Below are 13213 nucleotides of genomic sequence, written 5' to 3'. Positions count from 1 at the left end.
GACCTTCTCCGCTCTATCTAAAATTGCATCCCCCACACATACTCCCTTCCCTGCTTCAGTTTTTACCATAGCAACACTGCCCTCCTCCAGCTGACACCCTAGATGTTGGGCACTTGCAGGGGGTGTGCTGCTCCCTGGAACATCCAGTCCGTATGCCTTCCAGGCCAGGTCCTTCTCATCCAGGTCTCTGCTCGAACATTGTCTCCTTAGAGTCCTCTTCTCCACCCATCTGCCAGTGCCACCCCCACTCCATTACATTTTCGTTTAGTCTTTACGGCGCTTATTACAATCTGAAATTATCTTGTTTATTAGTTGACTGGTTTATATTCTACTCAAGCAGAATAGAAACACCATGAGGGCAGGACTTTGTCAGCTGTGTTCACTGCTGTACACCCAGCTCAGCACCAGACTTCGCAAAGGGTATGAGAACCAGGTAGAATTCTCCCCAAATAAACAACTCTTGTTCTGCTCTGAGACTGTTTTACTGACTGCAAAGGTTCAAACTAGGAATGGCAGGAACCTGGCACCAAGGGGAACAGGGACTGATGAGGCTTGGGCCTTGGTCAGCCCCAAGGTTCAAGGGGTTCCTTAGGAGGGGGTACTTGGAACCAGACCCTTGAGGGAGCTGCAATGGCCCAGGCATGGGTGGTGGGGCTAGGCAGACCCATGTATGATGAGTGGCTCTTCCTCTGTCTTCTGTCAACCGGCCTCGCAACATTATCCATCCTGGTCCTTATGCACTGGGGGTCTGAGTGTCCAGGAGCTCGGGCTTGGCATCCAGTGTGAGAAGTGCAGGACTTTGGGCAAGGACCACACCTATGTCAGACCCTCCACAGATAATGGGACTCCTCACATCCAGGGAGCTGGGCATTCCCAGACAAAGAAGTGATAGAGATGGAGAACACAGGGGAATGAGGGGAGGGAAGAAGAGAGGGAAGGAAGGAAAAGGGGGGAAGAAATGGTGAGGAACATGGAGGGTGATGTGGGAGGGGGGTGTCAAGGAACACAGAGAGATGTGGGCAGAGATTTGTGGGGAGACAGGGAAACAAATGTGAGGCCAGAGAGACATTCATGGGGGAATAAAGAGGTATGGAGAAACAGGGAAATGGTGGGGGGGGGGGTGTCGAGAGACAGATATGGGGATAGGCAAACACAGGAGAAGACAGAGAGAGACATAGATGGGGGACACAGAAAGATGCAGATGAAGAGAGACATGGGGAAATGGAGAGACAGGAGGGAAGAGAGATGGGGCATCAGAAACATAAAGATGAATGTGGGAGGAGAGAGGAGGAGATTGAAACACATGGATTGAATGGGGGCAGGGGAGGCAGAGAGACACTGTCGGCCCAGGGACCATGGCAGGCTGAAGAATCCCAGACCTGAGTCTGAGGTCTGTCCCTACACTCTGTATGTCCCTCTTGTGTCCCAGCATGGTTAGGCCACAGTCTCAAACACAAAGCCTCCAGGGGCAGCCACACTGCAGTTCTAGCTGACTGTTCCTAGCTGACTGCTGCTAAATCTGCTGAGCCTTCAGGAAAGACCAAAAATTATTTTAAAGCACCACTGAGGCCAGAAAAAATCGTATCTGTTAGCTGTGTACAACCTACTGGCCAGCAGGCAGAGACACCTTAGCCACAGAGCTACTTTGGGGGCTCCTTTTTGAAACCCCTTCCTATCTCTTGTCCAGGCAGGGCTGAGAGCCCTAGGACCTCAAAGTTGGCCCTAGGGTTTGAAGCAGGGAAAAGGCCTGGTCAAATTCTTAAAGACACAATGCCCTCCTCCAATATTCAGAAGTAAACTATAGGAGCAAAAGCGCCTTTAGATAGGGCTCGGGAGACTCTACTAGATGGGCTGCAAACTCACGCTCCACAGGGGCCAGGCAGGAGCTCTCTAGCCGTTTGAATCGAGGTTCTGCAACTTACTGGCTGCTTGACTTTGGGCGAGATTTGTGTCTGACTTTTCATCTGAAAAATGGGGACAACCGCAGTACCAAGGTCACAGTGAGTTTTCAATAAGTTATTAACTCTGTCTGGCAGAGAGTAAAGGCCCCTTAAATATTATTAATATATGGAACAGCCATTACCCTGCTCTGACCAATAGTGGGTAGGCATTGCCAAACTGACTTTTTTTTCAAGAAAAGCCAGAAATGTGGAAACATGAATGAAATGTTCTGACTTTTAAATGAAAATACATATGCCACGGGGGCCAGGTGGCCACATCACCAGGCAGAGCAGGTCCTGGTGCGCCCAGCCGGCAGGCTCTCCTTGCACAGCTGCTGCGCCAGCTGTTCTAGAGCCCGCAGCTGCACCTGGTGCTGCTCCTGGCGCCGCTGCAGCCTCCGCACACGACGTTGCAGTGCTCCCAGGATAGTGCCCAGCCCGGCCAGAGGGTGCTGGGCCCGAACTCCAGGCCGTGGCCTGGCAGGAGCAGGAGGAAGGATCAGGGGGGCCAGGAACACGGTGGCCGCAGGCTCGGGGCCTCTGGGTGCTGGCCCTAGTACCACAAGGTGCACAGGGCCAGGGGCCGAGAGAGCTGGGCCAGGGGTCGGGGGCGTGACGTCTGGTGGGGAGGGAGACATGACTGGCTTCTCGGTGCTTCGGGTACTCTGCTGCTTCTGGAAGACAAAGCATGGGGTGGGGGGCATCAGGGCCAGACTCCAAGGGGTACTGCCATCAGGTAAGGCCAGACCTCAAAGAGGGACTTCCCTCAGGAGAGAAGGGCATAGGGTCAGACTGGAGGAGGGACCTCCCTCAGGAGAGGAGGGCTGGGGATCAGACTCCATGGATTATTTCCAGGTGGGGAAGACTGGGGGTCAGATGCCAGTGGTGGGACCTCCCTTTGCTCACCTCAGTAGGCGGCGCTGGGGAGAAAATGGAGGGCACTGCATCAGGCCGCAGGTAGCGCACACCCCAGCGCCACTGGAAGCAGGAAGGTGTGAAGTGCTCACTGCACAGGTGCTGGTGGCAGCTGGGCACCCAGTCCTCATGGCCCATGTGCCGCAGCCAGGCCCGCAGCCGGGGGCCATCCTTCAGTGGGAACCTGCCAGGGGCAGTGGGGTTACGGGGTCAGTGGGGTTATGGGGTCAGCAATATCAGGTCCGGTCACAGCCCTCCCCGAGGACACACACATCGGGAGGTCCCTGGGCTCCAGACCTCTGTCTCCCCAGGCTAGAAGCTGTCCCTGCCTCCTACCCAGGCCCTACCACCAACCCACATCCCATTCTTCCAACTTTTAAACACCCAGCATCAGCCCACCTCTCCTACCTCTGTTGCCCCTTCCATTCAGCCTCCATCCTCTCCTGCCTGGGCTCTTGCAACAGCCTCCTCCCTGATCGCCCTTACCCACAGCCACTCTGCCCTCCCCCAACAATCTGCTCCTCTACATGAAGCTGAGAGAGTAGTTTATGAAACTGGACAAATCTACAAAGTGGGAGATTCTACATTCGTGGGGGTAGGGTGGGGTTATAGGTTAAAAGAGATTTAAGAAACATCCAGTTGCAGGTTATAGACCTCGTCGGCAACAAATCATTCCATAAAATGACATTTTAAAACAGTTGGGGAAGATTGAGCATGAATTGGGCACTGGATAGTTGTAAGAAATTAATTTTGCTAGGTATGATAATTGTCCTGGTTTATGTTTTTAAAATAGTCATCTGTTGGAAAAACATTCTGAAATATTTGTGGGCAAAAGAACTAATATCTGGAATTTATTTTAAAATACTGCATTAAAGGGGCGCCTGGGTGGCTCAGTCAGTTGGGCGGCCAACTACAGCTCAGGTCATGATCTCACGGTCTGTGAGTTCGAACCCCACATCGGGCTCTGTGCTGACAGCTCAGAGCCTGGAGCCTGCTTCCAATTCTGTGTCTCCCTCTCTCTCTGCCCCTTCCCTGCTTGCTCTCTGTCTCTCTCTCTCAAAAATAATAAACATTAAAAATAAATAAATAAATAAATAAATAAATAAATAAATAAATAAAATACTGCATTAAAGGGGTGCCTGGGTGGCTTAGTCGGTTGAGCATCCCACTCCTGGTTTTGGCTCAGATCATGCTCTCACAGCTTCATGGGTTCGAGTTCCACATCGGGCTCTGCGTTGGTAACACAGAACCTGCTTGGGATTCTCTCTCTCTCCCTCTCTCTCTGACCCTCTCCCACTCATGCTGTCTCTCAAAATAAATAAATAAGCTTTAAAAATAAATAAATACTGCATTAAAGGTGTAAGTAGGTGGAGGGTAGATGAAAAAGATTGGCAAAATGTTGACAACTGGTGAATCTGAGTGATAGATATATGCGAATCCATTTATATAACTCTACTTTTTGGTGTATGCTTGAAAACACCTGATAAAGGTGGGTTTTTTTTTAATATTTATTTTTGAGAGAGAGAGTGCAAGTGGAGGAGGTGCACAGAGAGAGGGGACAGAGGATCAGAAGCGGGCTCTGCACTGACAGCAGAGAGCCTGATGCAGGGCTCGAACTCACAAACCATAAGAGCATGGCCTGAGCTGAAGTTGGACGCTTAACTGACTGAGCCACCCAGGCACCCCTGTTAAAAGGTTTTTAAACAACTCAACAACAACAAAAATAACCCCATTAAAAATGGGCAAAAGACTTGGGGCACCTGGGTGGCTCAGCTGGTTAAGTGTCTGACTCTGGATTTTGGCTTAGGTCATGATATCCTGGTTTGTGGGACAGAGCCCCAAGTCAGGCTCTGTGCTGACAGTGTGGAGCCTCCTTGAGATTCTCTCTCTCTCTCTCTCTCTCTCTCTCTCTCTCTGCCCCTCTCTCTCTCAGAATAAACAAACTTAAAAAAAAGTTTTAAATTAAAAAAAAAACAAACAGTGGTGCCTGGGTAGCTCAGTCAGTTATTTGTCTGAGTCTTAATTTTGGCTCAGGTCATGATCTCACTGTTTGTGGGTTTGAGCCCTGCATCAGGCTGTGCTGACAGCCTGCTTCAGATTCTGTGTCTCCCTCTCTCTCTCAAAAATAAACCTTAAAATTTTTTTTAAATGGTTGATATGGTAGATTTTATATTACATGTATTTTGCAATTAAAGGTAAAAATTAAAAATTAACGTTTAAAAAAATGAATGAAATAAAAGCTTTCCCTGTGGGAGTGGGTGGGGATTATCTGAGACTCCAGACTGTCCACAATGGAGACCTCATTTTCCAGCTTCATTTGCAGCCAGGGGCGGCCACATAATTGAGTTCTGGACCATTTGTCCTGTGGCAGCTGTCAGAAACCGGGAGACATTAAAGGTTTATTTTAAGCCGTTAAATTTTGAGATAGTTTGTTATGTAGCATTAGATAACTAGTATGGTCAGTCATCCACATTCTACCTGCACAGTATCTTCTATATCTGCCACATGATTGACTTAATATTTTTCTTAAAACTGACCAACTTTAAGTATTTAACAAAGATACCTCGAAGAGAAAACTTTACACCACAATTTCAGATGGAAAAACCAGTATTGGGGCACCTGGGAGACTCAACTGATTGATCTCTCAGGTCATGATCCCAGAGTTGTGGAATGGAGCCCTGTGTCGGGTTCTGTGCTGAGTGTGGAGCCTGCTTGATTCTCTCTCTCCCTCTGCCACTATCCCTGGCTCTCTCTCGCTCTCTCTCGCTCTCAAATTAAAAAAAAAAAAAAAAAAAAAGAAGTCATACAGTTCTGTTAAAAAAAAAAAAAGAAGAAAAGTAAAGAAAACCGTATCAATTCCATGAACAGGAGTTGACGAAAAAAACCAGCAAGATACCTTCATCTGCTGAGGGCTTTGAGACCTGCTCTTTGTTAAAAGGGCAGAGTAAGGGTGTTAGAGAGTGCGGGACAACACCATCCCTAGGAGACAAGGTAACAAACTCGGGCACAAAAGGAACACTATGGAACCCTAAAACAGAACGTGGAGGCACTCTATGAACTGACATGCTATTGTCGGGCATACACGTTATCTGAAAAAAGCAAAGTTCCAAACAGAGCAGATCAGCTTTTAGTAATTGTGGCAGGCTCAGTAATGGCCTCCAAAAGATATCCATGTTCCAATCCCTGGAACTTGTGAATACTACGTTGCATGACAAAAGGTGTGATTAAGTTAATGGTCCTGAGATGGGAAGTCATCCTGGATCTTTCATTTGGGCCCTAAATGCAATTACAGGTATCCTTGTAAGAGGGAGGCTGAGAAGATGTTACCTCAGATGAAAGCGGAGAAGGCGATGTGAGCACAAAGGCAGAGATTGGAATGATGTGGTCACCAGAAACTAACTGGAAGAGGCAAGAAATGGATTCTCTTACAGCCTCACAGGGAGTGCAACCCTGCCAAGGCCTTGATTCTGGCCCAGTAAAACCGGCTTGCACTTCTGGTCTCCAGAACTGTGAGAGAATAATTTCTGCTGTATTAAGCCATCAAGTTTGTTTCAGTTTCCACAGGAAATTAATACAGTAATAAAGGGTGAAATTAGAACATATATTCAGATTTGCTTGTATATGCATAAAGAAACTGGGAAGGCAGGGGTGCCTGGGTGGCTCAGTCAGTTAAGTGCCTGACTCTTGATTTGGGCTCAGGTCATACTCTCAGTGTTCATTGGATCGAGCCCTGTGTTGGGCTCTGTGCTGCTAATGTGAAGCCTGCTTGGGATTCTCTTTCTCCCTCTCTCTGCCCCTCCACCACTCACGTATAAGTGCTGTCTCTCAAAATAAAGAAATAAACATTATTTCAAAATTAAGAAAAAAAGAAAAAGAAACTAGGAAGGACACATAAAAAAGGAGTTGGGTAGGATGGACAGAGATGGGGGTGGGAGCAAGACTTCTCAGCCAAAAGGCAGACAGACAGGGCAAGGGGGGGGGGCGGGGGCAGCACAGCTAGTGCAAGAGGACAGAGGGGCTGACTCAGAAGAGCTGTGGCACCCAAAGAGCAGAACCCCAGGGCACACAGCCAGGAATTCTGGCTGCTGCAGTCCCTTTCGTCTCTGTTTGGGATCCAAATCCTCTCATCAACCCCATTCTGCCTGGACACACACAAGAAATCTCTTGCAGCAGCCCCCTTCTTGGCAAACCCTGCCCCCTTCTTGGCAAACACTGACAAGTGACTACTCCACTTGCCCTTTTCTTCTTCCTTACTAGCGAAATTCCAACTTTAGTTGAGGTCATAAAGTGCCATGCTAAAAGACTATGTTTCCCAAGTTCCTTTGTGTAGGTGGGGCCAGGTAACTAGGTTCTGGCCAATGAATACTTTTGTGTTGTGTAAGAAAATCTGGAATGGTACCTGAAAGGCGAGGGGGTTCTCACATGGATCAGAGCAGCTCAAGGGGCAAAGGAGGAAAGTACAAAATCTCTTCCTAACTTGGTCTTTTTCTTATTCTTCTTTATTCCTCTGAATGGCAACATTTACAATGGACTCTGTAAAAATCTACCATAAGTGGACAGTGTCCTCCTTTTCTATAGAACAGTTTAGTCTTGTTAGTCATCCTTCTAGATCATGGAGTGGCATATGCTGTTAGAAGTTCTTTTCAAAAGAAAAAAAAAAGAAGTTCTTTTCTTCCTTACTAACAATCAATCCTAATGGTCTTCAGGGTGGTTAAATGCCTAGCTAAAAGACTACATTTCCTAGTTTCCTCTGTAGTTGGAGGGTGACCAATGATGGAGAACTCACCATTGGGTGGGGTTTCTGGGAAGGCTTTCTAGAGGGGGCTAATTCAGTTTGCAGTTGGAGCCCCTTTTGCTCTTCTTCCCAGGAATGATACATGGCACTTGGTAGCCATCTTGGATGGAAGCTACATACTAAGGATGACAGGACAGAAAGAGAGGAACCTCAACCCTAACGATTGTGGACATGCCACACTGGTGCTGGTCTGTCAACCTCTGTATTTGTTTTATATGAGAGAAAAATAAACTCTTGGTAGATTATGTTATTGTTCAAAATATTTGCTGCCCTTCCTCACTTGAAGATTATATATCTCTACTCCAAAGACTTGAGGCTTGCCATAGACTTGCTTTAGCCAAATGACTGAAAGTGACATGGGCCACTTCTTTTTTTTTTTAATGTTTATTTGAGAAAGAGTGAGAGAGAGTGAGAGAGAGAGAGAGAGAGAGAAAGAGAGAGAGAAAAAGAGAGAGAGAGAGTGAGCAGAGGAGGGGCAGAGAGAGGAAGAGAGAGAATCCAAAGCAGGCTCCATGCTGTAAGCTCAGAGTCCAACGTGGGGCTCGATCTCACAAATTGTGAGATCATGACCTGAGCCGAAATCAAGTCAGACACTTAACTTACTGAGCCACCCAGGTGCCCCTGGGCCACTTCTAAATATAAAATTTGTCGGGAGCCAATGGGTGATTCTCCCTTTCTCTTTTCCCCCTCCTATAAGACCAGCAATATTCCATGTAGGAGAGGCTCCTTCAGCCTGAGGCCCCAGTTAAGATATTGTAGAGTAGGTCCACAAATGATCTGCAGAGGACATAGTGTGAGTGAGAAATAAACCTTTGCTGTAGTAAGCCATTGAGATTTTGCATTTGTTACTGCAGCATAATTTAAACACACTCTATCCTATAATCTCCATAATTTTTTTTTAGCCAGTAATATTTCGTGACTTTCTTACTGCCAACCAAATGCAATTCCTGATAGGTCCCCCATGAGAGATGACTCTCATACGTGCCTGAAAGGGCCTAAAATAGAACTAATGAATGTTTCCTTTGGCTGCCTGGCAGGCTCTTGTTATTCCCTGGCAGCCACATCCCTCTTTGTTTCTCCTTCTCCTTTTGCCTTCTCCTGAATCTCCTTTGGAAATAGCCCCTCGCCAAACTCTTACCTATGTGGCTTCTGCAAAACTGACTCGAGGTGAGTCTAGAGATGGAAATGGGTTAGCCTGTGTGAGGGACAGCCTGATTGCCATTGGTGGGATTTATTTAATTTTTTTAATTATTTATTTATTTTGAGAGAGTGTGGGTGCACACCCCTGTGCACATGTGGCAGAGGGGCAGAGAGAATCCCAAGCAGGCTGCTGCTGTCAGTACGGAACCCAACAGAGGGCTCGATCCCACAAACCATGAGATCACGGCCTGAGCAGAAACCAAGAGTCAGACATTTAACTGACTGAGCCCCTGGGCGCCCCTGATGGATTTAAACAACACAGATATAAAGTGATCTTTATGAAGCCATCTGGCTGCTCTGCACAGTCGTCATTATTCTCATTATTATATGTGAAGCATTTAGAACAGTTCCTGGCATATAGTAAGTGCTCTCCAAGTTCTTGTTCTTGTAAGGGCCACAAGAGTGGAAGCAGGGAGGTCAGGAAGCAGCTCTCACAATGTCTCAGTAATAGATATGACAACCTGAATAGCAGAGGTAATGAGAAATGGTCAGACTGGAAATGTAGGTGTTTTTTTTGTTGTTGTTGTTATTTCCTAATAGTTTAGTTAGGAGTTTCCCATTTGCATTTATAACTGTATTGCCAAGGTGTTAGGGGTTTTATTTTGATTGGGTGGAGATGTGCTTGGGAGGTAAAATCAAAGGATGGGTTAATGGACCTGACTGGGGGCAGTGGTGCTGAAGAAAGAATCAGGAGTGATTCCCAGGTTGTGTGTTCGGTTCTTCAATGTTTGACCCTTCACTTATCCATGAATTGTCAGGACAGGAACAGGATCTCTCAGGGTCCTTTGTGTCCAGCAGGGATTTCCTTTCTCCAGGAGACACTCAAGAGTTACTGAATTCATAAACAATGCCAGAACAATATATTTTATAAAGCAAATCTGGACACACTGATTTAGGTTTGAAGACTCCTCTGCATTATTCCTATTCTGTACCAGGGCCCCTCAACTGACATGGGCTGCTAGGTTTCCTTAGGAAAGCCATCTGAAATGCATTAATCAAATTCATCCAACCAATATTTACTGAGCACCCACTATGCGCCAGGCACTGTTCTAGGGCTGGAGAAATACCAGAGAGCAAGGCAGAGAAAAATCTCTGCCTTCATAGAGTGATATTCTAGTAGGGAAGACCATAAATGAATACATCAAATATGTGACATGCCAAATAGTGGTAAGCATTAAAGGGAAAAATAAAACAGGAGGTGGATAGGGAGAATACATATGTTATCTGGGAAAGGGTTATCATTTTACATAAAGTGGTGGTCATAAAGGTAAGAACTTTCCATGCAGAAGGAAAAGCACACAATCAGCAAAACTAAAAGGCAACCGACAGAATGGGAGAAGATATTTGCAAACGACATATCAGATACAGGGTTAGTATCCAAAATCTATAAAGAACTTATCAAACTCAACACCCAAAAAATAAACAATCCAGTGAAGAAATGGGCAAAAGACATGAATAGACACTTCTCCAAAGAAGACGTCCAGATGGCCAACCGACATATGAAAAAATGCTCAACATCACTCATTATCAGGAAAATACAAATCAAAACCACAATGAGATACCACCTCACACCTGTCAGAATGGCTAACATTAACAACTCAGGCAACAACAGATGTTAGTGAGGATGTGGAGAAAGAGGATCTCTTTTGCATTGTTGGCGGGAATGCAAACTGGTGCAGCCACTCTGGAAAACAGTATGGAGGTTCCTCAAAAAACTAAAAATAGAACTACCCTATGACCCAGCAATTGCACTACTAGGCATTTATCCATGAGATATAGGTGTGCTGTTTCAAAGGGACACATGCATCCCATGTTTACAGCAGCACTATCAACAATAGCTAAAGTATGGAAAGAGCCCAAATGTCCATCAATGGATAAATGGATAAAGAAAATGTGGTATACACACACACACACACACACACACACACACACACACACACACAATGGAGTATTACTCGGCAATCAGAAAGAAGGAAATCTTGCCATTTGCAGCTACGTGGATGGAACTGGAGGGTATTATGCTAAGTGAAATTAGTCAGAGAAAGACAAAAATCATATGACTTCACTCGTATGAGGACTTTAAGAGACAAAACAGATGAACATAAGGGAAGGGAAACAAAAATAATATAAAAACAGGGAGGGGGACAAAACAGAAGAGACTCATAAATATGGAGAACAAACTGAGGGTTGTTGGAGGGGTTGTGGGGGGGGGGATGGACTAAATGGGTAAGGGGCACTAACGAATCTCCTCCTGAAATCATTGTTGCACTATATGCTAACTAATCTGGATGTAAATTTTAAAAAATAAAAAATAAAATTTAAAAAAAAAGAAGGAAAAGCACAAAGCCCCTGGGGCAACAATGTGCCTGGCATGCTAGAGGAACATCGAGTAGCCAGTGATGCTGGAGAACAGTGGTAAGGGGGAAGAAGGAGGAGGGAGATGAGTCATACAGAGACTGGAGATCGAGCTCCTGTAGGGCTTTGTAGGCCTTTCTGTCTGCTCCAGCCTCACCTTGTCTTTTATGAGTGACGTGGGAGCCAGGGGAGGGATCTGAACAGAGGAGGACTCTGATCTGACTCAGGTGTACACAAGTTCCCTGTGACTGTGTGTGGAGATCAGAATGTGGGAGTGGGTTGATCAATGAAGAGGCTACTAAAATGGTGCAGTCAGGAGGTGGTAATGGCCAGAAGCAGAATGGAGGCAGAGAAGGGGGTTAGAAGTGGTCAATTCTGGATAGATTTTTAAAGGGAGAGCCCACAGGATCTGCTGACAGACTGGATGAGGAATGAATGTGTCCTGGCTGATTCAGACTAAGGCCCCCAGGGACACACCTGTAGTCAGAGAAAGTCAGGTTTATGTACCACAGCAGTGAGGGAAACTGCACACCAGAGGTACTATAAGGAGTCTCACCAAACAAAGGAAAAGACAGGGTTATTATTTGGATTTGGGGGAAGGGGTGAAATATAAATGAAATTGTTTAGCTAGGCTTAAAGCAAAGCAGAATTGTGTGTGAAGGGATAAATACTAGGTCTGCATTGCAAAGTGAGTCCAGAGTCCTGTCTCCTTGGAAGCAATACAGTTTAGGTCAATGTGGAAAACTGTGTCCAGAAATGCCTTACCTGAAGCTCTGCCCCGGACTGTAAACTGAGGCTGCTTCTCATTGTAAAAATGACTTAACTCCCCCAGGTGTTCAGTGAGATGTTTCATTTTTACCGATATAATCTCAAACAGCAAAGTTTATCATCGTCCATGTTTTTACAATGTTTTAAAAGTAGACTCCATGCCCAACATAGGGCTTGAGCTCACGACCCTGAGATCAAGTGTCTCCATCTACTGAGCCAGCCAGGCACCCCAATAGTCTAGGATTTAAGAGAACAAAGTTTCCTAGTAAAAAGCTCAAAGAAGGGGGATTTTTTCACTTTACATCTGCTGCATGTCCCTGTGAAAAATATAGAAATATTTTTTCCTATTAGCTCTTCAGCCCGCCTTTCCCATGTCTTTTATTCCAGCTGGGGAATAATAAAGAGGAAGACAGATTTTTTAAAATTATCTTTGTTTTTTTACAGTTCAAGCTAATTTTTACTTTAAGTGTGAGGAAAGAAAAGATGTCAGTAGAGACATGTGAGTAGATGTGAGTAGAAAGAAAAGTGTGAGTAGAGAGATGACTCTAAGGTTTCTGGCCTAAACAACAGGTAAGATGAAGTAAGTTATTAACCGAGATAGGAAGGGTTGTGGAAGGTTCGGGAGGGAGACAAGATCAGGAGCTCAGTTTCCGATGTTTTGCGTTTGAGATACCTCAACTTCGTGGAGATGACAAGCGGGCAGTTGTAGGCCCCTCCCTACGGTCCCACTTCTTCCGCTCGCCCCTTTCACTACCTGTGGTTAATCGTCTACACCTGCGTTTTAGCACATCTGCGCCTTTGCATGTTCTGTGCTTACTGCTGAAAATACCGTCTCTTCACTTTGCTAACCCTGTTTCTGGATACCTGCGGGCTGGACCAGGTGCCGGGCAAAGGGGCAGTTATCCTCGGGCCCCGCCCCCGCAAGCCCCGCCCCGCACGCCCCGCCCCGCACTTGCGCTCACTTGTAGAAGCTCACAGGGCGGTTGTCAGCGCCCAGTCGGCCCGCAGTGTTGGAGCAGTTCGGAGCACGGCAATACTTGGGCATGGCTGTTCAAGCCCGTTGAGTCCTGCCCAGTCTGCAGCCGCACTTTGCTCCTCGCGAAGCTCCACAGAACTCGGCCCCACCCGCGCGCTCTCTGCCCGCCTCACGTGATGGCCCTTGAAGCCTCATCACGTGCGGGGAAGGGGAGAGGGCGGCTGCGCACTACGCGCCCAGTGGCGCTACCACAACTACGCCCTG

At 46.6% G+C, this 13213-nt stretch overlaps 1 protein-coding gene across 1 annotated transcript; it reads right to left on the bottom strand.

Moving 5' to 3' along the window:
* Nucleotides 1-283: 283 nt before the first annotated feature.
* Nucleotides 284-13138, bottom strand: THAP8 (THAP domain containing 8). The gene is made up of 3 exons (XM_043600747.1): nt 12936-13138; nt 2847-3039; nt 284-2614 (listed from the first exon to the last, which is right to left on the bottom strand). The coding sequence occupies exons 1-3, from the start codon at nt 13016-13018 to the stop codon at nt 2219-2221; spliced, it is 672 nt and encodes a 223-aa protein (XP_043456682.1). The 5' UTR covers nt 13019-13138; the 3' UTR covers nt 284-2218.
* Between the last annotated feature and the right edge of the window lie 75 nt (nt 13139-13213).

The sequence above is a fragment of the Prionailurus bengalensis genome, chromosome E2 (genome assembly GCF_016509475.1).
Source record: "Prionailurus bengalensis isolate Pbe53 chromosome E2, Fcat_Pben_1.1_paternal_pri, whole genome shotgun sequence".
In the NCBI taxonomy this organism is placed as follows: domain Eukaryota; kingdom Metazoa; phylum Chordata; class Mammalia; order Carnivora; family Felidae; genus Prionailurus; species Prionailurus bengalensis.
This window is presented reverse-complemented; position numbering and strand designations above follow the sequence as displayed.

Bases quoted from the DNA above. Each gene is read 5' to 3' on its own strand.
- THAP8 (XM_043600747.1), bottom strand. From the start codon at position 13,018: ATGCCCAAGTATTGCCGTGCTCCGAACTGCTCCAACACTGCGGGCCGA. The intron at 3,040-12,935 runs GTGAGCGCAAGT...TGCCCCTGGCAG, and splicing joins CGCCCTGTGAGCTTCTACAA to GTTCCCACTGAAGGATGGCC. The intron at 2,615-2,846 runs GTGAGCAAAGGG...TTTGTCTTCCAG, and splicing joins CCCCAGCGCCGCCTACTGAG to AAGCAGCAGAGTACCCGAAG.